This window comes from Salmo salar, chromosome 01, assembly GCF_965601325.2.
Source record: "Salmo salar chromosome 01, fSalSal1, whole genome shotgun sequence".
NCBI lineage: Eukaryota > Metazoa > Chordata > Actinopteri > Salmoniformes > Salmonidae > Salmo > Salmo salar.
Window position 1 is genome coordinate 92,564,796 of NC_138291.1, and position 25,763 is coordinate 92,590,558.

The following is a 25,763-nucleotide window of genomic DNA, read 5'->3' on the forward strand; positions in this document are numbered from 1 at the left end:
ATTGGTGTTAGTTAATCTGTATTAGTGACTAGTGTATGCTCTTCATATTTACATGCAGCACTGTGACAGTGGAGCCAGTATGGACATCTCATCTTGAGAATGCTTCCCAAACCTGAAACACAGGAAGTGATGTCATCATAAGGGAACGACAAATATTCCATTGTACAATGACTGAAGTTATATAACACCTCTAGTACCCACCCTTTGGCGTTGTCAAAGTGAAGAAGGAAACCTTCATCGCCAAACTTAGTGAAGATCTCATAATGGTGCCTGTCCATGTTACCTGAGGGAGAGTGCCAAGAACAAATGTTCACTCACATAGGACTACAGAGAGAAGTAGAGCACTTGCATAGGTAATAGGGTGTCATATGGGATGAGGATAGGGGTCCATCAGGGGTGATGGGTGGTAGTACGTACCAATGAGGAAGTCAAAGATGGCCATATCTATGATGTTGAGCAGCCTGTTCCCTGAGTTGTAGGGATACAGACGCTTTATAGTGTCACAGTAGAAGGGGTTCACCTCCCACCTGGTAGAGACAGACAGATTATAACAAGATATTATAAGATATTATAACAAGATATGAATTGTAACAAGATATGAATGTTCTGTCTGCCATCATAAATTAACAGTAAAATGGAGGACTTTCAAAATGGAAATGAGATGCTCCAAAATGGCAAATGGGAAGAGATGTGTAGGTCTCAGGGTTAAGATCTCAAGGTTAAGGTCTCAGGGTTAAGGTCTCAGGGTTAAGGTCTCAGGGTTAAGATCTCAGGGTTAAGATCTCAGGGTTAAGGTCTCAGGGTTAAGGTCTCAGGGTTAAGGCCTCAGGGTTAAGGTCTCAGGGTTAAGGTCTCAGGGTTAAGGTCTCAGGGTTAAGATCTCAGGGTTAAGATCTCAGGGTTAAGGTCTCAGGGTTAAGGACTCAGGTCTCAGGGTTAAGATCTCAGGGTTAAGGTCTCAGGGTTAAGGACTCAGGTCTCAGGGTTAAGGTCTCAGGTCTCAGGGTTAAGATCTCAGGGTTAAGGTCTCAGGTCTCAGGGTTAAGGACTCAGGTCTCAGGGTTAAGGTCTCAGGTCTCAGGGTTAAGATCTCAGGGTTAAGGTCTCAGGTCTCAGGGTTAAGGACTCAGGTCTCAGGGTTAAGGTCTCAGGTCTCAGGGTTACGGTCTCAGGGTTAAGGTCTCAGGTCTCAGGGTTAAGGTCTCAGGGTTACGGTCTCAGGTCTCAGGGCTAAGGGTTGTATGCTTACTCCTCCCTGCCAGTGAAGGTGTATGATCGTATCCAGGGGTTGGGGAGGGAGATACGAGGGGCAATGCTGAGACCGGGGAGGTAGGCTGACATGGAGCCCTCCAGCAGGTCAGGGCTCCCACACACTGCATACTCAGTCTTACACACGTACAGACACTTGGCAAAGAAACATGTGTTGTTTGCTGTTTGAAAGGGAATAGACATACATATAGATTTGTTTAAACCAGCAGTACGCAGATTTCATCATCGCCTTTTAATCATAGACTGATTATTTAAGACCTAGGTAGCCGGGTAATGCCTACCTGAAGGGGTAATGCCTACCTGAAGGGGTAATGCCTACCTGGAGAGGTAAAGAACACACTCCTTAGGTCCTCGTTGTGAGTGGTCAGGAGAATCTCCCCCGTCACGTTCACCAGCCTCCCCACCACCGGCGGTACCCTCCGGAAGTCCAGGATTCTAGAAAAGAGAAAGACAAGAGTTCCATTCTGATGAACACAAACTCATACATCTTCTATAACTTACAGTTCTAGAAGAAAGAGTTCCATTCTGAACAGAACACACAATATAAAGTCAGATGAACTCCTGCAATCTCTCAACTCAGTTGACACACACAAAGTCACAGGAAATGAATTAAACTTGAACTATTTGTATACATAATAGCAGCTATGTGATTGTTTCTGTTCTCCGCTGTGTAATCTAGCAGGTGTTGACGTGTAGCAACAGCCACTTCCCCCAGGGCCATATTGACAGTCTGACAGGCCTGTGTGTCTCAATAACAATCATCAGTCAGTATCTGAGGCTGGATAAAGAGATGTTATTGAGGTGCTGTCTTGGCTGGTGTATCTCACCTGCTGATTGGGTCTGATAATGATAAGGCCTCTGGCACAACACAGAGACAGAGAGATAGAGACAGAGAGGCAGATACACAGCACAGAGACACAGAGAGACAGAGACAAAGAGACAGAGACACAGAGACACAGACACAGAGACAGAGAGACAGCACAGTGACACAGCACAGAGACACCGAGACACAGACACAGAGAGAAAGAGACACAGAGACACAGCGACAGAGACACAGAGACACTGCACAGAGAAACGGAGACACAGACACAGAGACACAGTAACAGAGACAGAGCACAGAGACACAGAGACACAGTAACAGAGACACAGAGACAGAGCACAGAGACACAGAGACACAGTGACAGAGACAGAGACACAGCACAGAGACAGCACAGAGACACGGAGACACAGCACACAGACACAGAGACACAGCACACAGAGACAGAGACACAGAAACACAGAGACAGAAACACAGACACACAGCACACATACACAGAGACACAGACACAGCACACAGACACAGAGACTCAGCACACAGACACAGCACACAGAGACACAGCACACAGACACAGAGACACAGAGACACAGACTGTGGTGGGAACACACAGATAAACCAGACATATTCTGTGCTAGACAGTACTGTAGTGTAGAGCCACGGTGTTCAATGAAGGAATGATAACAGAGCATGTACTCTGCTTTTCTTATCTTCTTTTCCACTTCATTCAAATGTCAATTTACAAAACTATATATTGTGAGGTAAAAATGTATTTAATATAATAACTTAACTTACAGTACCAGTCAAAAGTTTGGACACACCTACTCATTCAAGGGGTTTTCTTTATTTTTTACTATGTTCTACATTGTAGAATAATAGTGAAAACATCAAAACTATGAAATAATACATATGGAATCATATGCCATCCCATCTGGTTTGCGCTTAGTGGGACTATCATTTGTTTTTCAACAGAACAATGACCCAAAACACACCTCCAGGCAGTGTAAGGGCTATTTGACCAAGAAGGAGAGTGATGGAGTGCTGCCTCAGATGACCTGGCCTCCACAATCACCCAACTTCAACCCAATTGAGATGGTTTGGGATGAGTTTGACCGCAGAGTGAAGGAAAAGCAGCAAACAAGTGCTCAGCATATGTGGGAACTCCTTCAAGACTGTTGGAAAATCATTCCAGGTGAAGCTGTTTGAGAGAATGCCAAGAGTTACAAAGCTGTCATTCAGGCAATGGGTGGCTACTTTGAAGAATCTCAAATATAAAATATATTTTGATTTTTTAACACTTTTTTAGTGTTACTACAGGATTCCATATGTCTTATTTCATAGTTTTGATGTCTTCCCTATTATTCTACAATGTAGAAGATAGTAAAAATAAAGAAATGCCCTTGAATGAGTAGGTGTGTCCAAACGTTTTACTGGTACTGTACTTGAGCTTAATTTGTGGTTTTTAGCCTACACCCAGTTACACCCTTCCATGCTGTTGTTTTGTTTCAAGGTATAACAACCCCATTGACTTGCTGCCTTGTGTGGTTTTGGGTTGACAAGCTGTGACTCTAATGACTGTATTTGACTGATGACTCACTTGAGTTAATGTGCAGTAACCTGGAGGCATGGAGGTTAGAGAGACTTTACAGTAGACATCAGTAAATACACCTATGTGTTTGAAAATTAAATGCCTTGCTGGGGAAGGATACATGTTGAAATAGTGGAGAGACCATAATCTCCCAAGGAAACTACCTTTCAGAAACTCAGAGAAGTAGGTACAAGTCTCAGGCTTTGTTTGTTGGGAGACCACTTGGAGATACAGTATGAGATACAGTATGAGATACAGCATGAGATACAACATGAGATAGAGTATGAGATACAGTATGAGGTACAGTATGAGCTACAGCATGATGTAGAAAATGAGATACAGTATGAGATACAGTATGAGATACCGTATGATATACCGTATAAGGCAGAACATGAGATACAGCATGAGATACAGCATGAGATACAGCATGAGATACCGTATAAGATACAGCATGAGATACAGCATGAGATAGAACATGAGATACAGCATGAGATATTGTATGAGATACAGCATGAGATACAATATGAGATACAGTATAAGATACAGCACGAGATACAGTATGGGATACAGTACGAGATACAGCACGAGATACAGCATGAGATACAGTATGAGATAGAACATCAGATACAGCATGAGATAAAGATTGCGATACAGTATGAGATACAGTATGAAATACAGCATGAGATACAGCATGAGATACAGTATGAGATACAGTATGATATACAGTATGAGATACAGCATGAGATAAAGAAGGAGATACAGAATGAGATACAGTATAATATAGAACATGAGATACAGTATGAGATAGAACATGAGATACAGCATGAGATACAGTATGAGATACAGTATGAAGTACAGTATGAGATAGAGCATGAGATACAGTATGAGACACAGCATGATATAGAAAATGAGATACAGGATGAGATACAGCATGATATAGAAAATGAGATACAGTATGAGATAAAACATGATACAGCATGAGATACAGAATGAGATACAGTATGAGATACAGTATGAGAAAGAACATGAGATACAGCATGAGATACAGTATGAGATACAGTATGAGATAGAACATGAGATACAGTATGAGATACAGTATGAGATACAGCATGAGATTTAACATGAGATACAGCATGAGATACAGTATGAGATACAGCATGAGATACAGCATGAGATTTAACATGAGCTACAGCATGATATACAGCATGAGATACATCATTAGATACAGTATGAGATACAGCATGAGATACAGTATGAGATACAGTATGAGATGCAGCATTATATAGAAAATGAGATACAGTATGAGATACAGCATGATATAGAAAATGAGATACAGTATGAGATACAGCAATAGATACATTATGAGATAGAACATGAGATACAGCATGAGATACATTATGAGATACAGCATGAGATACGGTATGAGATACAGCATGAGATACAGCATGAGATACAGAATGGGATACAGCATGAGATACGGTATGAGATACGGTATAAGATACAGCATGAGATACAGAATGGGATACAGAATGAGATACAGTAGGAGATACCGCATGATATACAGCATGAGATACAGCATGAGCTACAGAATGAGATACAGTATGAGCTACAGAATTAGATAGAACATGAGATACAGTATGAGATGGAACATGAGATACAGATTGAGATACAGTATGAGATACAGAATGAGATACAGCATGAAATACAGTATGAGATACAGTATGAGATACAGCATGAGATAGAACATGATACAGTATGAGATACAGTATGAGTTGGAATATGAGATACAGCATGATACAGTCTCTGACCTCCTCCCTATAGGCTGTCTCGTCGTTGTTGGTGATCAGGCCTACCACTGCTGTGTCTGCAAACTTAATGATGGTGTTGGAGTCGTGCCTGGCCATGCAGTCGTGGGTTAACAGGGAATACAGTAGGGGACTGAGCACGCACCCCTGGGGGGCTCCAGTGATGAGGATCAGCATGGCAGATGTGTTGCTACCTACCCTCACCCCCTGGGGGCTGCCTGTCAGGAAGTCCAGGATCCAGTTGCAGAGGGAGATGTTTAGTCCCAGGATCCTTAGCTTAGTGATGAGCTTTGAGGGTACTATGGTGTTGAACGCTGAGTTGTAGTCAATGAATAGCATTCTCACATAAGTGTTCCTTTTGTCCAGGTGGGAAAGGGCATTGTGGAGTGCAATAGAGATTGCATCATCTGTGGATCTGTTTGGGCGGTATGCAAATTGGAGTGGGTCTAGGGTTTCTGGGATAATGGTGTTGATGTGAGCCATTACCAGCCTTTCAAAGCACTTCATGGCTACGGACGTGAGTGCTACGGGTCTGTAGTCTTTTAGGCAGGTTGCCTTTGTGTTCTTGGGCACAGGGACTATGGTGGTCTGCTTGAACCATGTTGGTATTACAGACTCAATCAGGGACATGTTGAAATTGTCAGTGAAGACACCTGCCAGTTGGACAGCACATGCCCATTGCACACATCCTGGTAATCCGTATGTTGACCTGTTTAAAGGTCTTACTCACGTCGGCTACGGACAGCGTGATCACACAGTCGTCCGGAACAGCTGATGCTCTCATGCATGCCTTAGTGTTGCTTGCCTTGAAGCGAGCATAGAAGTGATTTAGCTCGTCTGGTAGGCTTGTGTCACTTGGCAGCTCGCGGCTGTGATTCCCGTTGTAGTCTGTAATAGCTTGTGAGCCCTGCCACATAAGACGAGCGTCGGAGCCGGTGTTGTATGATTCAATGTTAGCCCTGTATTGACGCTTTGCCTGTTTGATGGTTTGTCGCAGGGCATAGCAGGATATATTGTAAGCTTCCGGGTTAGAGTCCCGCACCTTGAAAGTGGCAGCTCTGCCCTTTAGCTCAGTGCGAATGTTGCCTGTAATCCATGGCTTCTGGTTGGGGTATGTACGTACAGTCACTGTGGGGACGACGTCTTCGATGCACTTATTGCTAAAGTCAGTGACTGATGTGGTGTACTCCTCAATGCCATCGGAAGAATCCCGGAACATGTTCCAGTCTGTGATAGCAAAACAGTCCTGTAGTTTAGCATCTTCTTCATCTGACCACTTTTTTATAGACCGAGTCACTGGTGCTTCCTGCTTTAATTTTTGCTTGTGAGCAGGAATCAGGAGGATAGAGTTGCGGTCGGATTTACCAGATGGAGGGCGAGGGAGAGCTTTGTACGCGTCTCTGTGTGTGGAGTACAGGTGATCTAGAATTGTTTTCCCTCTGGTTGCACATTTAACATGTTGATTGAAATTTGGTAGAACTGATTTAAGTTTCCCTTCATTAAAGTCTCCGGCCACTAGGAGCGCCGCCTCTGGGTGAGTGGTTTCCTGTTTGCTTATTTCCTTATACAGCTGACTGAGTGCAGTATGAGATACAGCATGAGATACAGCATGAGATACAGCATGAGGTACAGCATGAGGGACAGCATGAGGTAATGCATGATATACAGCACGAGATACAGTATGACATACAGCATGAAATACAGCATGAGATACAGTTCGAGATAGAACATGATACACAGCATAAGATACAGCATGACATACAGTATGAGGTACAGCATGAGATACAGTATGAGATACAGCATGAGATATAACATGAGATACAATATGAGACACAGCATGAGATACAGAATGAGATACTGCATGAGATACTGCATGAGATACAGCATGAGGTACTGTATGAGATACTGTATGAGTTTGAACATAAGATTTAGTATGAGACGGAACATGAGATACAGCATGAGATATAGTATGAGATACAGTATGAGATGCAGTATGCAATACAGCATGAAATACAGCATGAGATACAGCATGACATACAGTATGAGGTACAGCATGAGATACAGTATGAGATTCAACATGAGATACAACATGAGATACAACATAAGATACAGTATGAGATACAGTATGAGATACTGTATGAGATACAGTATGAGATTGAACATAATATTTAGTATGAGATAGAACATGAGATACAGCATGAGATATAGTATGAGATACAGTATGAGATACAGTATGCGATATAGCATGAGATACAGTAAGAGAAACAGTATGAGATCCAGTATGCGATACAGCATGAGACAGCATGAGATTCAGCATGAGATACAGTTCAAGATAGAACATGATATACAGCATGAGATACAGCATGACATACAGCATGAGATACAGTATGAGATACAACATGAGATACAACATGAGATACAGTATGAGGTACTGCATGAGATACAGTATGAGATACAGCATGAGATACAGCATGAGATACAGTATGAGATTGAACATAATATTTAGTATTAGATAGAACATGAGATACAGCATGAGATATAGTATGAGATACAGTATGCGATATAGCATGATATACAGTATGAGATACAGCATGAGATACATTATGAGATAGAACATGAGATATAGCATGAGATACAGTATGAGATACAGCATGAGATACAGCATGAGATACAGCATGAGATGTAGCATGAGATACAGCATGAGATACAACATGAGATACAATATGAGACACAGCATGAGATACAGTATGAGATACTGCATGAGATACTGCATGAGATACAGCATGAGATACTGTATGAGATACAGTATGAGATTGAACATAAGATTTAGTATGAGATAGAACATGAGATACAGCATGAGATATAGTATGAGATACAGTATGAGATACAGTTTGCGATATAGCATGAGATACAGTATGAGATACAGTATGAGATACAGCATGAGATATAGCATGAGATATAGCATGAGATACAGTTTGAGATACTGCATGAGATACTGCATGAGATACTGTATGAGGTACAGTATGAGATTGAACATACGATTTATTATGAGATAGAACATGAGATACAGCATGAGATATAGTATGATATATAGTATGAGATACAGTATGAGATACTTTTTGGGATACAGTATGAGTTACAGTATAAGGTACAGCTTGAGATACAGCATGAGATACAGCAGGAGATACAGCATGAGGTCGAGAATGAGATACAGTATGGTATACAGTAGTAGTTACAGTAGCAGATACGGTAGGAATTACAGTAGGAGATACAGTATGAGATACAGTAGTGGATAGAGTAGAAGATACAGTAGAATTTACAGTAGGAGATACAGTCGGAATTACGGTAGGAGTTACGATAGAAGTTAGTGTGATATACAGTATGAGATACAGTAGTGGATAGAGTAGAAGATACAGTATGAGATACAGTATGAGATACAGTATGAGATAGAGTAGGAGATACAGTAGGAGATACGGTATTAGATACAGTATGAGATACAGTAGGGATTACAGTAGGAGTTAAAGTATGAGATACAGTATAATGTACAGTAGTGGATAGAGTAGGAGATACAGTAGAAAATACAGTAGGAGATACAGTAGGAGTTACACTATGAGATACAGTATGTGATACAGTAGTGGATAGAGTAGGAGTTACAGTATGAGATACACTATGAGATACAGTATAATATACAGTAGTGGATAGAGTAGGAGATACAGTATGAGATACAGTATGAGATACAGTAATGGATAGAGTAGGAGATACGATATGAGATAGAGTATGAGATACAGTAGTGGATAGAGGAGGAGATACAGAATGAGATACAGCATGATATACAGCATGAGAGGGGAAGATAAAGGTTGAATTAATCAATATTAATATTAGGAGAGTACATGTTTTCAAGTTTACCTGTCCAGGTGAAAAGCAGCAATCTCAGCATTGTGTCTCTGGAAGTCGACAAAGTAGAACACATCATCAGGAGTCTCCTGGTCTCTCTGCTGTCTGAGGAACAAATGATTCATAGAATTACAGTACTTTTCAAAATATCACTACAAAACCAGAGCACTCCCCCTGATATATTTCCCCTGAAAAGTTCACCTCATGGGTTTGAACATGGCCTTGCCAAAGTTCTGCATCTTCAGGGCCAGCTTGAGGTGGTGTCCACTGGGCTTTACCACTGAGAGAGAGAGAGAGAGAGAGAGAGGAGAGAGAGAGAGAGAGAGAGAGAGAGAGAGAGAGAGAGAGAGAGAGAGAGAGAGAGAGAGAGAGAGAGAGAGAGAGAGAGAGAGAGAGAGAGAGAGACAGAGACAGAGAGAGAGAGACAGAGATAGAGAGTTGATACAGAGACAGAGAGATAGAGAGACAGAGAGACAGGGAGAGAGAGAGACGAAGAGACAGAGAAAGAGACAGAGAGAGAGAGGAAAGAGAGTGAGAGAAAGTAAGAGACAGAGAGAGCGAGAGAAAGAAAGAAAGTAAGAAAGAAGGGGGAGAGAGAGACAAATAGAGAAATAGAGAAACAGAGAGAGTGAGAGAGACAGAGAGAGAAAGAGAGAGAGAAAGACAATACATATCAGACATGAAATTAGATAAAATAATGATTTTCTCTAACCGACCACTCCGCCAACCACCTGCCCTCAGACTGCTGTGTTTCTCTCAGCTGTTCTCAGACTGCTGTGTTTCACTCAGCTGTTCTCTGACTGCTATGTCTCTCTCAGCTGTTCTCAGACTGCTGTGTTTCTCTCAGCTGTTCTCTGACTGCTGTGTCTCTCTCAGCTGTTCTCTGACTGCTCTGTCTCTCTCAGCTGTTCTCAGACTGCTGTGTCTCTCTCAGCTGTTCTCAGACTGCTGTGTCTCTCTCGGCTGTTCTCAGACTGCTGTATCTCTCTCGGCTGTCTCATCAGACTGACTGTGTCTCTTTCAACTGTTCTCAGACTGCTGTGTCTCTCTCAGCTGTTCTCAGACTGCTGTGTTTCTCTCGGCTTTTCTCAGACTGCTGTGTCTCTCTCGGCTGTTCTCAGACTGCTGTATCTCTCTCGGCTTCTCTCAGACTGACTGTGTCTCTCTCAGCTGTTCTCAGACTGCTGTGTCTCTCTCAGCTGTTCTCAGACTGCTGTGTTTCTCTCGGCTTTTCTCAGACTGCTGTGTCTCTCTCGGCTGTTCTCAGACTGCTGTGTCTCTCTCGGCTGTTCTCAGACTGCTGTGTCTCTCTCAGCTGTTCTCAGACTGCTGTGTCTCTCTCAGCTGTTCTCAGACTGCTGTGTCTCTCTCAGCTGTTCTCAGACTGCTGTGTCTCTCTCAGCTGTTCTCTGACTGCTGTGTCTCTCTCAGCTGTTCTCAGACTGCTGTGTCTCTCTCAGCTGTTCTCAGACTGCTGTGTTTCTCTCAGCTGTTCTCAGACTGCTGTGTCTCTCTCAGCTGCTCTCAGACTGCTGTGTCTCTCTCAGCTGTTCTCAGACTGCTGTGTCTCTCTCAGCTGTTCTCAGCTGCTGTGTCTCTCTCGGCTGATCTCAGCTGCTGTGTCTCTCTCGGCTGTTCTCAGACTGCTGTGTCTCTCTCAGCTGTTCTCAGACTGCTGTGTCTCTCTCAGCTGTTCTCAGACTGCTGTGTCTCTCTCAGCTGTTCTCAGACTGCTGTGTCTCTCTCAGCTGTTCTCAGACTGCTGTGTCTCTCTCGGCTGTTCTCATGCTGCTGTGTCTCTCTCAGCTGCTCTCAGACTGCTGTGTCTCTCTCAGCTGTTCTCAGACTGCTGTGTCTCTCTCAGCTGTTCTCAGACTGCTGTGTCTCTCTCGGCTGTTCTCAGACTGCTGTGTCTCTCTCGGCTGTTCTCAGACTGCTGTGTCTCTCTCAGCTGTTCTCAGACTGCTGTGTCTCTCTCAGCTGTTCTCAGACTGCTGTGTCTCTCTCAGCTGTTCTCAGACTGCTGTGTCTCTCTCAGCTGTTCTCAGACTGCTGTGTCTCTCTCAGCTGTTCTCAGACTGCTGTGTCTCTCTCGGCTGTTCTCAGACTGCTGTGTCTCTCTCGGCTGTTCTCAGCTGCTGTGTCTCTCTCGGCTGTTCTCAGACTGCTGTGTCTCTCTCAGCTGCTCTCAGCTGCTGTGTCTCTCTCGGCTGTTCACAGACTGCTGTGTCTCTCTCAGCTGTTCTCAGCTGCTGTGTCTCTCTCAGCTGTTCTCAGACTGCTGTGTCTCTCTCAGCTGTTCTCAGACTGCTGTGTCTCTCTCAGCTGTTCTCAGACTGCTGTGTCTCTCTCGGCTGCTCTCAGCTGCTGTGTCTCTCTCAGCTGCTCTCAGACTGCTGTGTCTCTCTCGGCTGTTCACAGACTGCTGTGTCTCTCTCAGCTGTTCTCAGCTGCTGTGTCTCTCTCGGCTGATCTCATGCTGCTGTGTCTCTCTCGGCTTTTCTCAGCTGCTGTGTCTCTGTCGGCTGTTCTCAGACTGCTGTGTCTCTCTCAGCTGTTCTCAGACTGCTGTGTCTCTCTCAGCTGCTCTCAGCTGCTCTGTCTCTCTCGGCTGTTCACAGACTGCTGTGTCTCTCTCAGCTGTTCTCAGCTGCTGTGTCTCTCTCGAATGATCTCAGACTGCTGTGTCTCTCTCAGCTGTTCTCAGATTGCTGTGTCTCTCTCAGCTGTTCTCAGACTGCTGTGTCTCTCTCGGCTGCTCTCAGCTGCTGTGTCTCTCTCGGTTGTTCACAGACTGCTGTGTTTCTCTCAGCTGCTCTCAGCTGCTGTGTCTCTCTCAGCTGCTCTCAGACTGCTGTGTCTCTCTCGGCTGTTCACAGACTGCTGTGTCTCTCTCAGCTGTTCTCAGCTGCTGTGTCTCTCTCGGCTGATCTCATGCTGCTGTGTCTCTCTCGGCTTTTCTCAGCTGCTGTGTCTCTGTCGGCTGTTCTCAGACTGCTGTGTCTCTCTCAGCTGTTCTCAGACTGCTGTGTTTCTCTCAGCTGTTCTCAGACTGCTGTGTCTCTCTGCTGTCTCAGCTGCTGTGTCTCTCTCAGCTGTTCTCAGCTGCTGTGTCTCTCTCGCTGTCTCAGCTGCTGTGTCTCTCTCGGTTCTCAGCTGCTGTGTCTCTCTCAGCTGTTCTCAGACTGCTTGTGTCTCTCTCAGCTGTTCTCAGACTGCTGTGTCTCTCTCAGCTGTTCTCAGACTGCTGTGTCTCTCTCAGCTGTTCTCAGACTGCTGTATCTCTCTCGGCTGTTCTCAGACCGCTGTGTCTCTCTCGGCTGTTCTCAGCTGCTGTGTCTCTGTCGGCTGTTCTCAGACTGCTGTGTCTCTCTCAGCTGCTCTCAGCTGCTGTGTCTCTCTCGGCTGTTAACAGACTGCTGTGTCTCTCTCAGCTGTTCTCAGCTGCTGTGTCTCTCTCTAATGATCTCAGACTGCTGTGTCTCTCTCGGCTGCTCTCAGCTGCTGTGTCTCTCTCAGCTGCTCTCAGACTGCTGTGTCTCTCTCGGCTGTTCACAGACTGCTGTGTCTCTCTCAGCTGTTCTCAGCTGCTGTGTCTCTCTCGGCTGATCTCATGCTGCTGTGTCTCTCTCGGCTTTTCTCAGCTGCTGTGTCTCTGTCGGCTGTTCTCAGACTGCTGTGTGTCTCTCAGCTGTTCTCAGACTGCTGTGTCTCTCTCGGCTGCTCTCAGACTGCTGTGTCTCTCTCAGCTGTTCTCAGACTGCTGTGTCTCTCTCAGCTGTTCTCAGACTGCTGTGTCTCTCTCGGCTGATCTCATGCTGCTGTGTTTCTCTCAGCTGCCCTCTGACTGCTGTGTCTCTCAGCTGTTCTCAGACTGTTGTGTCTCTCTCAGCTGTTCTCAGCTGCTGTGTCTCTCTCAGCTGTTCTCAGACTGCTGTGTCTCTAGCTGCTCTCAGACTGCTGTGTCTCTTAGCTGTCTCAGACTGCTGTGTCTCTCTCAGCTGTTCTCAGCTGCTGTGTCTCTCTCAGCTGTTCCCAGACTGCTGTGTCTCTCTTAGCTGTTCTCAGACTGCTGTGTCTCTCTAGGCTGTTCTCAGACTGCTGTGTCTCTCTCAACTGTTCCCTGACTGCTGTGTTTCTCTTAGCTGTTCTCATGCTGCTGTGTCTCTCTCGGCTTTTCTCAGCTGCTGTGTCTCTGTCGGCTGTTCTCAGACTGCTGTGTCTCTCTCAGCTGTTCTCAGACTGCTGTGTCTCTCTCGGCTGTTCTCAGCTGCTGTGTCTCTCTCAGCTGTTCTCAGACTGCTGTATCTCTCTCGGCTGTTCTCAGACCGCTGTGTCTCTCTCGGCTGTTCTCAGCTGCTGTGTCTCTGTCGGCTGTTCTCAGACTGCTGTGTCTCTCTCAGCTGCTCTCAGCTGCTCTGTCTCTCTCGGCTGTTCACAGACTGCTGTGTCTCTCTCAGCTGTTCTCAGCTGCTGTGTCTCTCTCGAATGATCTCAGACTGCTGTGTCTCTCTCAGCTGTTCTCAGATTGCTGTGTCTCTCTCAGCTGTTCTCAGACTGCTGTGTCTCTCTCGGCTGCTCTCAGCTGCTGTGTCTCTCTCGGTTGTTCACAGACTGCTGTGTTTCTCTCAGCTGCTCTCAGCTGCTGTGTCTCTCTCAGCTGCTCTCAGACTGCTGTGTCTCTCTCGGCTGTTCACAGACTGCTGTGTCTCTCTCAGCTGTTCTCAGCTGCTGTGTCTCTCTCGGCTGATCTCATGCTGCTGTGTCTCTCTCGGCTTTTCTCAGCTGCTGTGTCTCTGTCGGCTGTTCTCAGACTGCTGTGTGTCTCTCAGCTGTTCTCAGACTGCTGTGTCTCTCTCGGCTGCTCTCAGACTGCTGTGTCTCTCTCAGCTGTTCTCAGACTGCTGTGTCTCTCTCAGCTGTTCTCAGACTGCTGTGTCTCTCTCGGCTGATCTCAGCTGCTGTGTCTCTCTCGCTGTCTCAGCTGCTGTGTCTCTCGCTTCTCAGCTGCTGTGTCTCTCTCGGCTGTTCTCAGACTGCTGTGTCTCTCTCAGCTGTTCTCAGACTGCTGTGTCTCTCTCAGCTGTTCTCAGACTGCTGTGTCTCTCTCAGCTGCTCTCAGACTGCTGTGTCTCTCTCAGCTGTTCTCAGACTGCTGTGTCTCTCTCAGCTGTTCTCAGACTGCTGTGTCTCTCTCAGCTGTTCTCAGCTGCTGTGTCTCTCTCGGCTGTTCTCAGACTGCTGTGTCTCTCTCAGCTGTTCTCAGCTGCTGTGTCTCTCTCAGACGCTGTGTTCTCTCAGCTGCTCTCAGCTGCTGTGTCTCTCTCAGCTGCTCTCAGACTGCTGTGTCTCTCTCGGCTGTTCACAGACTGCTGTGTCTCTCTCAGCTGTTCTCAGCTGCTGTGTCTCTCTCGGCTGATCTCATGCTGCTGTGTCTCTCTCGGCTTTTCTCAGCTGCTGTGTCTCTGTCGGCTGTTCTCAGACTGCTGTGTCTCTCTCAGCTGTTCTCAGACTGCTGTGTCTCTCTCAGCTGTTCTCAGACTGCTGTGTCTCTCTCAGGCTGTTCTCAGACTGCTGTGTCTCTCTCGGCTGTTCTCAGACTGCTGTGTCTCTCTCGGCTGTTCTCAGACTGCTGTGTCTCTCTCAGCTGTTCTCAGACTGCTGTGTCTCTCTCAGCTGTTCTCAGACTGCTGTGTCTCTCTCAGCTGCTCTCAGACTGCTGTGTCTCTCTCAGCTGTTCTCAGACTGCTGTGTCTCTCTCAGCTGTTCTCAGCTGCTGTGTCTCTCTCAGCTGTTCCCTGACTGCTGTGTCTCTCTCAGCTGTTCTCAGACTGCTGTGTCTCTCTCGGCTGTTCTCAGACTGCTGTGTCTCTCTCAGCTGTTCTCAGACTGCTGTGTCTCTCTAGGCTGATCTCATGCTGCTGTGTCTCTCTCGGCTTTTCTCAGCTGCTGTGTCTCTGTCGGCTGTTCTCAGACTGCTGTGTCTCTCTCAGCTGTTCTCAGACTGCTGTGTCTCTCTCGGCTGTTCTCAGCTGCTGTGTCTCTCTCAGCTGTTCTCAGACTGCTGTATCTCTCTCGGCTGTTCTCAGACCGCTGTGTCTCTCTCGGCTGTTCTCAGCTGCTGTGTCTCTGTCGGCTGTTCTCAGACTGCTGTGTCTCTCTCAGCTGCTCTCAGCTGCTCTGTCTCTCTCGGCTGTTCACAGACTGCTGTGTCTCTCTCAGCTGTTCTCAGCTGCTGTGTCTCTCTCGAATGATCTCAGACTGCTGTGTCTCTCTCAGCTGTTCTCAGATTGCTGTGTCTCTCTCAGCTGTTCTCAGACTGCTGTGTCTCTCTCGGCTGCTCTCAGCTGCTGTGTCTCTCTCGGTTGTTCACAGACTGCTGTGTTTCTCTCAGCTGCTCTCAGCTGCTGTGTCTCTCTCAGCTGCTCTCAGACTGCTGTGTCTCTCTCGGCTGTTCACAGACTGCTGTGTCTCTCTCAGCTGTTCTCAGCTGCTGTGTCTCTCTCGGCTGATCTCATGCTGCTGTGTCTCTCTCGGCTTTTCTCAGCTGCTGTGTCTCTGTCGGCTGTTCTCAGACTGCTGTGTCTCTCTCGGCTGCTCTCAGACTGCTGTGTCTCTCTCAGCTGTTCTCAGACTGCTGTGTTTCTCTCAGCTGTTCTCAGACTGCTGTGTCTCTCTTGGCTGATCTCATGCTGCTGTGTTTCTCTCAGCTGCCCTCTGACTGCTGTGTCTCTCAGCTGTTCTCAGACTGTTGTGTCTCTCTCAGCTGTTCTCAGCTGCTGTGTCTCTCTCAGCTGTTCTCAGACTGCTGTGTCTCTCTCGGCTGCTCTCAGGCTGCTGTGTCTCTCTCAGCTGTTCTCAGATTGCTGTGTCTCTCTCAGCTGTTCTCAGCTGCTGTGTCTCTCTCAGCTGTTCTCAGACTGCTGTGTCTCTCTCAACTGTTCTCTGACTGCTGTGTCTCTCTCAGCTGTTCTCAGACTGCTGTATCTCTCTCGGCTGTTCTCAGACCGCTGTGTCTCTCTCGGCTGTTCTCAGCTGCTGTGTCTCTCTCGGCTGTTCTCAGACTGCTGTGTCTCTCTCAGCTGCTCTCAGCTGCTGTGTCTCTCTCGGCTGTTAACAGACTGCTGTGTCTCTCTCAGCTGTTCTCAGCTGCTGTGTCTCTCTCTAATGATCTCAGACTGCTGTGTCTCTCTCAGCTGTTCTCAGACTGCTGTGTCTCTCTCAGCTGTTCTCAGACTGCTGTGTCTCTCTCGGCTGCTCTCAGCTGCTGTGTCTCTCTCAGCTGCTCTCAGACTGCTGTGTCTCTCTCGGCTGTTCTCAGACTGCTGTGTCTCTCTCAGCTGTTCTCAGACTGCTGTGTCTCTCTCGGCTGATCTCATGCTGCTGTGTCTCTCTCGGCTTTTCTCAGCTGCTGTGTCTCTGTCGGCTGTTCTCAGACTGCTGTGTCTCTCTCAGCTGTTCTCAGACTGCTGTGTCTCTCTCGGCTGTTCTCAGCTGCTGTGTCTCTCTCAGCTGTTCTCAGACTGCTGTATCTCTCTCGGCTGTTCTCAGACCGCTGTGTCTCTCTCGGCTGTTCTCAGCTGCTGTGTCTCTGTCGGCTGTTCTCAGACTGCTGTGTCTCTCTCAGCTGCTCTCAGCTGCTGTGTCTCTCTCGGCTGTTCACAGACTGCTGTGTCTCTCTCAGCTGTTCTCAGCTGCTGTGTCTCTCTCGAATGATCTCAGACTGCTGTGTCTCTCTCAGCTGTTCTCAGATTGCTGTGTCTCTCTCAGCTGTTCTCAGACTGCTGTGTCTCTCTCGGCTGCTCTCAGCTGCTGTGTCTCTCTCGGTTGTTCACAGACTGCTGTGTTTCTCTCAGCTGCTCTCAGCTGCTGTGTCTCTCTCAGCTGCTCTCAGACTGCTGTGTCTCTCTCGGCTGTTCACAGACTGCTGTGTCTCTCTCAGCTGTTCTCAGCTGCTGTGTCTCTCTCGGCTGATCTCATGCTGCTGTGTCTCTCTCGGCTTTTCTCAGCTGCTGTGTCTCTGTCGGCTGTTCTCAGACTGCTGTGTGTCTCTCAGCTGTTCTCAGACTGCTGTGTCTCTCTCGGCTGCTCTCAGACTGCTGTGTCTCTCTCAGGCTGCTTCTCAGACTGCTGTGTTCTCTCTCAGGCTGTTCTCAGACTGCTGTGTTTCTCTCAGCTGCTCTCAGCTGCTGTGTCTCTCTCAGCTGCTCTCAGACTGCTGTGTCTCTCTCGGCTGTTCACAGACTGCTGTGTCTCTCTCAGCTGTTCTCAGCTGCTGTGTCTCTCTCGGCTGATCTCAGCTGCTGTGTCTCTCTCGGCTGTTCTCAGCTGCTGTGTCTCTGTCGGCTGTTCTCAGACTGCTGTGTCTCTCTCAGCTGTTCTCAGACTGCTGTGTCTCTCTCGGCTGTTCTCAGACTGCTGTGTCTCTCTCAGCTGTTCTCAGCTGCTGTGTCTCTCTCAGCTGTTCTCAGACTGCTGTGTCTCTCTCAGCTGTTCTCAGCTGCTGTGTCTCTCGCTGTCTCAGCTGCTGTTCTCTCAGCTGCCAGCTGCTGTGTCTCTCTCAGCTGTTCTCAGACTGCTGTGTCTCTCTCAGCTGTTCTCAGCTGCTGTGTCTCTCTCAGCTGTTCTCAGACTGCTGTGTCTCTCTCAGCTGTTCTCAGACTGCTGTGTCTCTCTAGGCTGTTCTCAGACTGCTGTGTCTCTCTCAGCTGTTCCCTGACTGCTGTGTTTCTCTTAGCTGTTCTCATGCTGCTGTGTCTCTCTCGGCTTTTCTCAGCTGCTGTGTCTCTTCGGCTGTTCTCAGCTGCTGTGTCTCTCTCAGCTGTCTCAGCTGCTGTGTCTCTCTCAGCTGTTCTCAGACTGCTGTGTCTCTCTCGGCTGTTCTCAGCTGCTGTGTCTCTCTCAGCTGTTCTCAGACTGCTGTGTCTCTCTCGGCTGTTCTCAGACTGCTGTGTCTCTCTCGGCTGTTCTCAGACTGCTGTGTCTCTCTCGGCTGTTCTCAGACTGCTGTGTCTCTCTCAGCTGCTCTCAGCTGCTGTGTCTCTCTCGGCTGTTCACAGACTGCTGTGTCTCTCTCAGCTGTTCTCAGCTGCTGTGTCTCTCTCGAATGATCTCAGACTGCTGTGTCTCTCTCAGCTGTTCTCAGACTGCTGTGTTCTCTCTCAGCTGTCTCTCAGACTGCTGTGTCTCTCTCAGCTGCTCTCAGACTGCTGTGTCTCTCTCGGCTGTTCACAGACTGCTGTGTCTCTCTCAGCTGTTCTCAGCTGCTGTGTCTCTCTCGGCTGATCTCATGCTGCTGTGTCTCTCTCGGCTTTTCTCAGCTGCTGTGTCTCTGTCGGCTGTTCTCAGACTGCTGTGTCTCTCTCAGCTGTTCTCAGACTGCTGTGTCTCTCTCGGCTGTTCTCAGACTGCTGTGTCTCTCTCAGCTGTTCTCAGACTGCTGTGTCTCTCTCAGCTGTTCTCAGCTGCTGTGTCTCTCTCACTGTTCTCAGCTGCTGTGTCTCTCTCAGCTGTTCTCAGACTGCTGTGTCTCTCTCAGCTGTTCTCAGACTGCTGTGTCTCTCTCGGCTGTTCTCAGCTGCTGTGTCTCTCTCAGCTGTTCTCAGACTGCTGTGTCTCTCTCAGCTGTTCTCAGACTGCTGTGTCTCTCTCGGCTGTTCTCAGACTGCTGTGTCTCTCTCAGCTGTTCTCAGCTGCTGTCTCTCTAGGCTGATCTCATGCTGCTGTGTCTCTCTCGGCTTTTCTCAGCTGCTGTGTCTCTGTCGGCTGTTCTCAGACTGCTGTGTCTCTCTCAGCTGTTCTCAGACTGCTGTGTCTCTCTCGGCTGTTCTCAGCTGCTGTGTCTCTCTCAGCTGTTCTCAGACTGCTGTATCTCTCTCGGCTGTTCTCAGACCGCTGTGTCTCTCTCGGCTGTTCTCAGCTGCTGTGTCTCTGTCGGCTGTTCTCAGACTGCTGTGTCTCTCTCAGCTGCTCTCAGCTGCTGTGTCTCTCTCGGCTGTTAACAGACTGCTGTGTCTCTCTCAGCTGTTCTCAGCTGCTGTGTCTCTCTCGGCTGATCTCAGACTGCTGTGTCTCTCTCGGCTGCTCTCAGCTGCTGTGTCTCTCTCGGTTGTTCACAGACTGCTGTGTTTCTCTCAGCTGCTCTCAGCTGCTGTGTCTCTCTCAGCTGCTCTCAGACTGCTGTGTCTCTCTCGGCTGTTCACAGACTGCTGTGTCTCTCTCAGCTGTTCTCAGCTGCTGTGTCTCTCTCGGCTGATCTCATGCTGCTGTGTCTCTCTCGGCTTTTCTCAGCTGCTGTGTCTCTGTCGGCTGTTCTCAGACTGCTGTGTGTCTCTCAGCTGTTCTCAGACTGCTGTGTCTCTCTCGGCTGCTCTCAGACTGCTGTGTCTCTCTCAGCTGTTCTCAGACTGCTGTGTTTCTCTCAGCTGTTCTCAGACTGCTGTGTCTCTCTTGGCTGATCTCATGCTGCTGTGTCTCTCTCAGCTGCCCTCAGACTGCTGTGTCTCTGTCGGCTGTTCTCAGACTGCTGTGTCTCTCTCAGCTGTTCTCAGCTGCTGTGTCTCTCTCAGCTGTTCTCAGACTGCTGTGTCTCTCTCAGCTGCTCTCAGACTGCTGTGTCTCTCTCAGCTGTTCTCAGATTGCTGTGTCTCTCTCAGCTGTTCTCAGCTGCTGTGTCTCTCTCAGCTGTTCTCAGACTGCTGTGTCTCTCTCAGGCTGTGTCTCTCTCAGCTGCTCTCAGACTGCTGTGTCTCTCTCGGCTGTTCACAGACTGCTGTGTCTCTCTCAGCTGTTCTCAGCTGCTGTGTCTCTCTCGGCTGATCTCATGCTGCTGTGTCTCTCTCGGCTTTTCTCAGCTGCTGTGTCTCTGTCGGCTGTTCTCAGACTGCTGTGTCTCTCTCAGCTGTTCTCAGACTGCTTTGTCTCTCTCGGCTGCTCTCAGCTGCTGTGTCTCTCTCGGCTGTTCACAGACTGCTGTGTCTCTCTCAGCTGTTCTCAGCTGCTGTGTCTCTCTCGAATGATCTCAGACTGCTGTGTCTCTCTCAGCTGTTCTCAGACTGCTGTGTCTCTCTCAGCTGTTCTCAGACTGCTGTGTCTCTCTCGGCTGCTCTCAGACTGCTGTGTCTCTCTCAGCTGTTCTCAGACTGCTGTGTCTCTCTCGGCTGCTCTCAGCTGCTGTGTCTCTCTCAGCTGCTCTCAGACTGCTGTGTCTCTCTCGGCTGTTCTCAGACTGCTGTGTCTCTCTCAGCTGTTCTCAGACTGCTGTGTCTCTCTAGGCTGATCTCATGCTGCTGTGTCTCTCTCGGCTTTTCTCAGCTGCTGTGTCTCTGTCGGCTGTTCTCAGACTGCTGTGTCTCTCTCAGCTGTTCTCAGACTGCTGTGTCTCTCTCGGCTGTTCTCAGCTGCTGTGTCTCTCTCAGCTGTTCTCAGACTGCTGTATCTCTCTCGGCTGTTCTCAGACCGCTGTGTCTCTCTCGGCTGTTCTCAGCTGCTGTGTCTCTGTCGGCTGTTCTCAGACTGCTGTGTCTCTCTCAGCTGCTCTCAGCTGCTCTGTCTCTCTCGGCTGTTCACAGACTGCTGTGTCTCTCTCAGCTGTTCTCAGCTGCTGTGTCTCTCTCGAATGATCTCAGACTGCTGTGTCTCTCTCAGCTGTTCTCAGATTGCTGTGTCTCTCTCAGCTGTTCTCAGACTGCTGTGTCTCTCTCGGCTGCTCTCAGCTGCTGTGTCTCTCTCGGTTGTTCACAGACTGCTGTGTTTCTCTCAGCTGCTCTCAGCTGCTGTGTCTCTCTCAGCTGCTCTCAGACTGCTGTGTCTCTCTCGGCTGTTCACAGACTGCTGTGTCTCTCTCAGCTGTTCTCAGCTGCTGTGTCTCTCTCGGCTGATCTCATGCTGCTGTGTCTCTCTCGGCTTTTCTCAGCTGCTGTGTCTCTGTCGGCTGTTCTCAGACTGCTGTGTGTCTCTCAGCTGTTCTCAGACTGCTGTGTCTCTCTCGGCTGCTCTCAGACTGCTGTGTCTCTCTCAGCTGTTCTCAGACTGCTGTGTTTCTCTCAGCTGTTCTCAGACTGCTGTGTCTCTCTTGGCTGATCTCATGCTGCTGTGTTTCTCTCAGCTGCCCTCTGACTGCTGTGTCTCTCAGCTGTTCTCAGACTGTTGTGTCTCTCTCAGCTGTTCTCAGCTGCTGTGTCTCTCTCAGCTGTTCTCAGACTGCTGTGTCTCTCGGCTGCTCTCAGGCTGCTGTGTCTCTCTCAGCTGTTCTCAGACTGCTGTGTCTCTCTCAGCTGTTCTCAGACTGCTGTAGCTCTCTCGCGTCCAGCGCTGTTCTCTCAGACCGCTGTGTCTCTCTCGGCTGTTCTCAGCTGCTGTGTCTCTGTCGGCTGTTCTCAGACTGCTGTGTCTCTCTCAGCTGCTCTCAGCTGCTGTGTCTCTCTCGGCTGTTAACAGACTGCTGTGTCTCTCTCAGCTGTTCTCAGCTGCTGTGTCTCTCTCTAATGATCTCAGACTGCTGTGTCTCTCTCAGCTGTTCTCAGACTGCTGTGTCTCTCTCAGCTGTTCTCAGACTGCTGTGTCTCTCTCGGCTGCTCTCAGCTGCTGTGTCTCTCTCAGCTGCTCTCAGACTGCTGTGTCTCTCTCGGCTGTTCTCAGACTGCTGTGTCTCTCTCAGCTGTTCTCAGACTGCTGTGTCTCTCTCGGCTGATCTCATGCTGCTGTGTCTCTCTCGGCTTTTCTCAGCTGCTGTGTCTCTGTCGGCTGTTCTCAGACTGCTGTGTCTCTCTCAGCTGTTCTCAGACTGCTGTGTCTCTCTCGGCTGTTCTCAGCTGCTGTGTCTCTCTCAGCTGTTCTCAGACTGCTGTATCTCTCTCGGCTGTTCTCAGACCGCTGTGTCTCTCTCGGCTGTTCTCAGCTGCTGTGTCTCTGTCGGCTGTTCTCAGACTGCTGTGTCTCTCTCAGCTGCTCTCAGCTGCTCTGTCTCTCTCGGCTGTTCACAGACTGCTGTGTCTCTCTCAGCTGTTCTCAGCTGCTGTGTCTCTCTCGAATGATCTCAGACTGCTGTGTCTCTCTCAGCTGTTCTCAGATTGCTGTGTCTCTCTCAGCTGTTCTCAGACTGCTGTGTCTCTCTCGGCTGCTCTCAGCTGCTGTGTCTCTCTCGGTTGTTCACAGACTGCTGTGTTTCTCTCAGCTGCTCTCAGCTGCTGTGTCTCTCTCAGCTGCTCTCAGACTGCTGTGTCTCTCTCGGCTGTTCACAGACTGCTGTGTCTCTCTCAGCTGTTCTCAGCTGCTGTGTCTCTCTCGGCTGATCTCATGCTGCTGTGTCTCTCTCGGCTTTTCTCAGCTGCTGTGTCTCTCTCGGTTGTTCACAGACTGCTGTGTTTCTCTCAGCTGCTCTCAGCTGCTGTGTCTCTCTCAGCTGCTCTCAGACTGCTGTGTCTCTCTCGGCTGTTCACAGACTGCTGTGTCTCTCTCAGCTGTTCTCAGCTGCTGTGTCTCTCTCGGCTGATCTCATGCTGCTGTGTCTCTCTCGGCTTTTCTCAGCTGCTGTGTCTCTGTCGGCTGTTCTCAGACTGCTGTGTGTCTCTCAGCTGTTCTCAGACTGCTGTGTCTCTCTCGGCTGCTCTCAGACTGCTGTGTCTCTCTCAGCTGTTCTCAGACTGCTGTGTTTCTCTCAGCTGTTCTCAGACTGCTGTGTCTCTCTTGGCTGATCTCATGCTGCTGTGTTTCTCTCAGCTGCCCTCTGACTGCTGTGTCTCTCAGCTGTTCTCAGACTGTTGTGTCTCTCTCAGCTGTTCTCAGCTGCTGTGTCTCTCTCAGCTGTTCTCAGACTGCTGTGTCTCTCTCGGCTGCTCTCAGGCTGCTGTGTCTCTCTCAGCTGTTCTCAGATTGCTGTGTCTCTCTCAGCTGTTCTCAGCTGCTGTGTCTCTCTCAGCTGTTCTCAGACTGCTGTGTCTCTCTCAGCTGTTCTCAGACTGCTGTGTCTCTCTCGGCTGTTCTCAGACTGCTGTGTCTCTCTCAGCTGTTCTCAGACTGCTGTGTCTCTCTCAGCTGTTCTCAGCTGCTGTGTCTCTCTCGGCTGTTCTCAGCTGCTGTGTCTCTCTCGGCTGTTCTCAGACTGCTGTGTCTCTCTCAGCTGTTCTCAGACTGCTGTGTCTCTCTCGGCTGTTCTCAGCTGCTGTGTCTCTCTCAGCTGTTCTCAGACTGCTGTGTCTCTCTCGGCTGTTCTCAGACCGCTGTGTCTCTCTCGGCTGTTCTCAGCTGCTGTGTCTCTGTCGGCTGTTCTCAGACTGCTGTGTCTCTCTCAGCTGCTCTCAGCTGCTGTGTCTCTCTCGGCTGTTCACAGACTGCTGTGTCTCTCTCAGCTGTTCTCAGCTGCTGTGTCTCTCTCGAATGATCTCAGACTGCTGTGTCTCTCTCAGCTGTTCTCAGACTGCTGTGTCTCTCTCAGCTGTTCTCAGACTGCTGTGTCTCTCTCGGCTGCTCTCAGCTGCTGTGTCTCTCTCGGTTGTTCACAGACTGCTGTGTTTCTCTCAGCTGCTCTCAGCTGCTGTGTCTCTCTCAGCTGCTCTCAGACTGCTGTGTCTCTCTCGGCTGTTCACAGACTGCTGTGTCTCTCTCAGCTGTTCTCAGCTGCTGTGTCTCTCTCGGCTGATCTCATGCTGCTGTGTCTCTCTCGGCTTTTCTCAGCTGCTGTGTCTCTGTCGGCTGTTCTCAGACTGCTGTGTGTCTCTCAGCTGTTCTCAGACTGCTGTGTCTCTCTCGGCTGCTCTCAGACTGCTGTGTCTCTCTCAGCTGTTCTCAGACTGCTGTGTTTCTCTCAGCTGTTCTCAGACTGCTGTGTCTCTCTCGGCTGATCTCATGCTGCTGTGTTTCTCTCAGCTGCCCTCTGACTGCTGTGTCTCTCAGCTGTTCTCAGACTGTTGTGTCTCTCTCAGCTGTTCTCAGCTGCTGTGTCTCTCTCAGCTGTTCTCAGACTGCTGTGTCTCTCTCAGCTGCTCTCAGACTGCTGTGTCTCTCTCAGCTGCTCTCAGACTGCTGTGTCTCTCTCAGCTGTTCTCAGACTGCTGTGTCTCTCTCAGCTGTTCTCAGCTGCTGTGTCTCTCTCGGCTGTTCTCAGCTGCTGTGTCTCTGTCGGCTGTTCTCAGACTGCTGTGTCTCTCTCAGCTGTTCTCAGACTGCTGTGTCTCTCTCGGCTGTTCTCAGACTGCTGTGTCTCTCTCAGCTGTTCTCAGACTGCTGTGTCTCTCTCAGCTGTTCTCAGACTGCTGTGTCTCTCTCGGCTGTTCTCAGCTGCTGTGTCTCTCTCGGTTGTTCACAGACTGCTGTGTTTCTCTCAGCTGCTCTCAGCTGCTGTGTCTCTCTCAGCTGCTCTCAGACTGCTGTGTCTCTCTCGGCTGTTCACAGACTGCTGTGTCTCTCTCAGCTGTTCTCAGCTGCTGTGTCTCTCTCAGCTGATCTCAGACTGCTGTGTCTCTCTCAGCTGTTCTCAGACTGCTGTGTCTCTCTCGCTGCTCTCAGCTGCTGTGTCTCTCTCGGCTGTTCTCAGACTGCTGTGTTTCTCTCAGCTGCTCTCAGCTGCTGTGTCTCTCTCAGCTGCTCTCAGACTGCTGTGTCTCTCTCGGCTGTTCACAGACTGCTGTGTCTCTCTCAGCTGTTCTCAGCTGCTGTGTCTCTCTCGGCTGATCTCATGCTGCTGTGTCTCTCTCGGCTTTTCTCAGCTGCTGTGTCTCTCTCGGTTGTTCACAGACTGCTGTGTTTCTCTCAGCTGCTCTCAGCTGCTGTGTCTCTCTCAGCTGCTCTCAGACTGCTGTGTCTCTCTCGGCTGTTCACAGACTGCTGTGTCTCTCTCAGCTGTTCTCAGCTGCTGTGTCTCTCTCGGCTGATCTCATGCTGCTGTGTCTCTCTCGGCTTTTCTCAGCTGCTGTGTCTCTGTCGGCTGTTCTCAGACTGCTGTGTCTCTCTCAGCTGCTCTCAGACTGCTGTGTCTCTCTCAGCTGTTCTCAGACTGCTGTGTTTCTCTCAGCTGTTCTCAGACTGCTGTGTCTCTCTTGGCTGATCTCATGCTGCTGTGTTTCTCTCAGCTGCCCTCTGACTGCTGTGTCTCTCAGCTGTTCTCAGACTGTTGTGTCTCTCTCAGCTGTTCTCAGCTGCTGTGTCTCTCTCAGCTGTTCTCAGACTGCTGTGTCTCTCTCGGCTGCTCTCAGGCTGCTGTGTCTCTCTCAGCTGTTCTCAGATTGCTGTGTCTCTCTCGGCTGTTCTCAGCTGCTGTGTCTCTCTCAGCTGTTCTCAGACTGCTGTGTCTCTCTCAGCTGCTCTCAGCTGCTGTGTCTCTCTCGGCTGTTAACAGACTGCTGTGTCTCTCTCAGCTGTTCTCAGCTGCTGTGTCTCTCTCTAATGATCTCAGACT

The 25,763-nt window shown here is 49.0% G+C and overlaps 1 protein-coding gene across 1 annotated transcript in view; it reads right to left on the minus strand.

The window, feature by feature from the left end:
• Positions 1-25,763, minus strand: part of LOC106610323 (pseudokinase FAM20A) — a 43,606-nt gene that overhangs the window by 4,957 nt on the left and 12,886 nt on the right. The window contains exons 4-10 of the mRNA XM_014209614.3: positions 9,572-9,650; positions 9,383-9,475; positions 1,589-1,704; positions 1,250-1,430; positions 418-527; positions 202-283; positions 53-112 (exon numbers count right to left, since the gene is read on the minus strand). Of these exons, the coding sequence (XP_014065089.1) occupies positions 53-112; positions 202-283; positions 418-527; positions 1,250-1,430; positions 1,589-1,704; positions 9,383-9,475; positions 9,572-9,650 (721 nt within the window). The remainder of the gene's footprint in view (positions 1-52; positions 113-201; positions 284-417; positions 528-1,249; positions 1,431-1,588; positions 1,705-9,382; positions 9,476-9,571; positions 9,651-25,763) is intronic.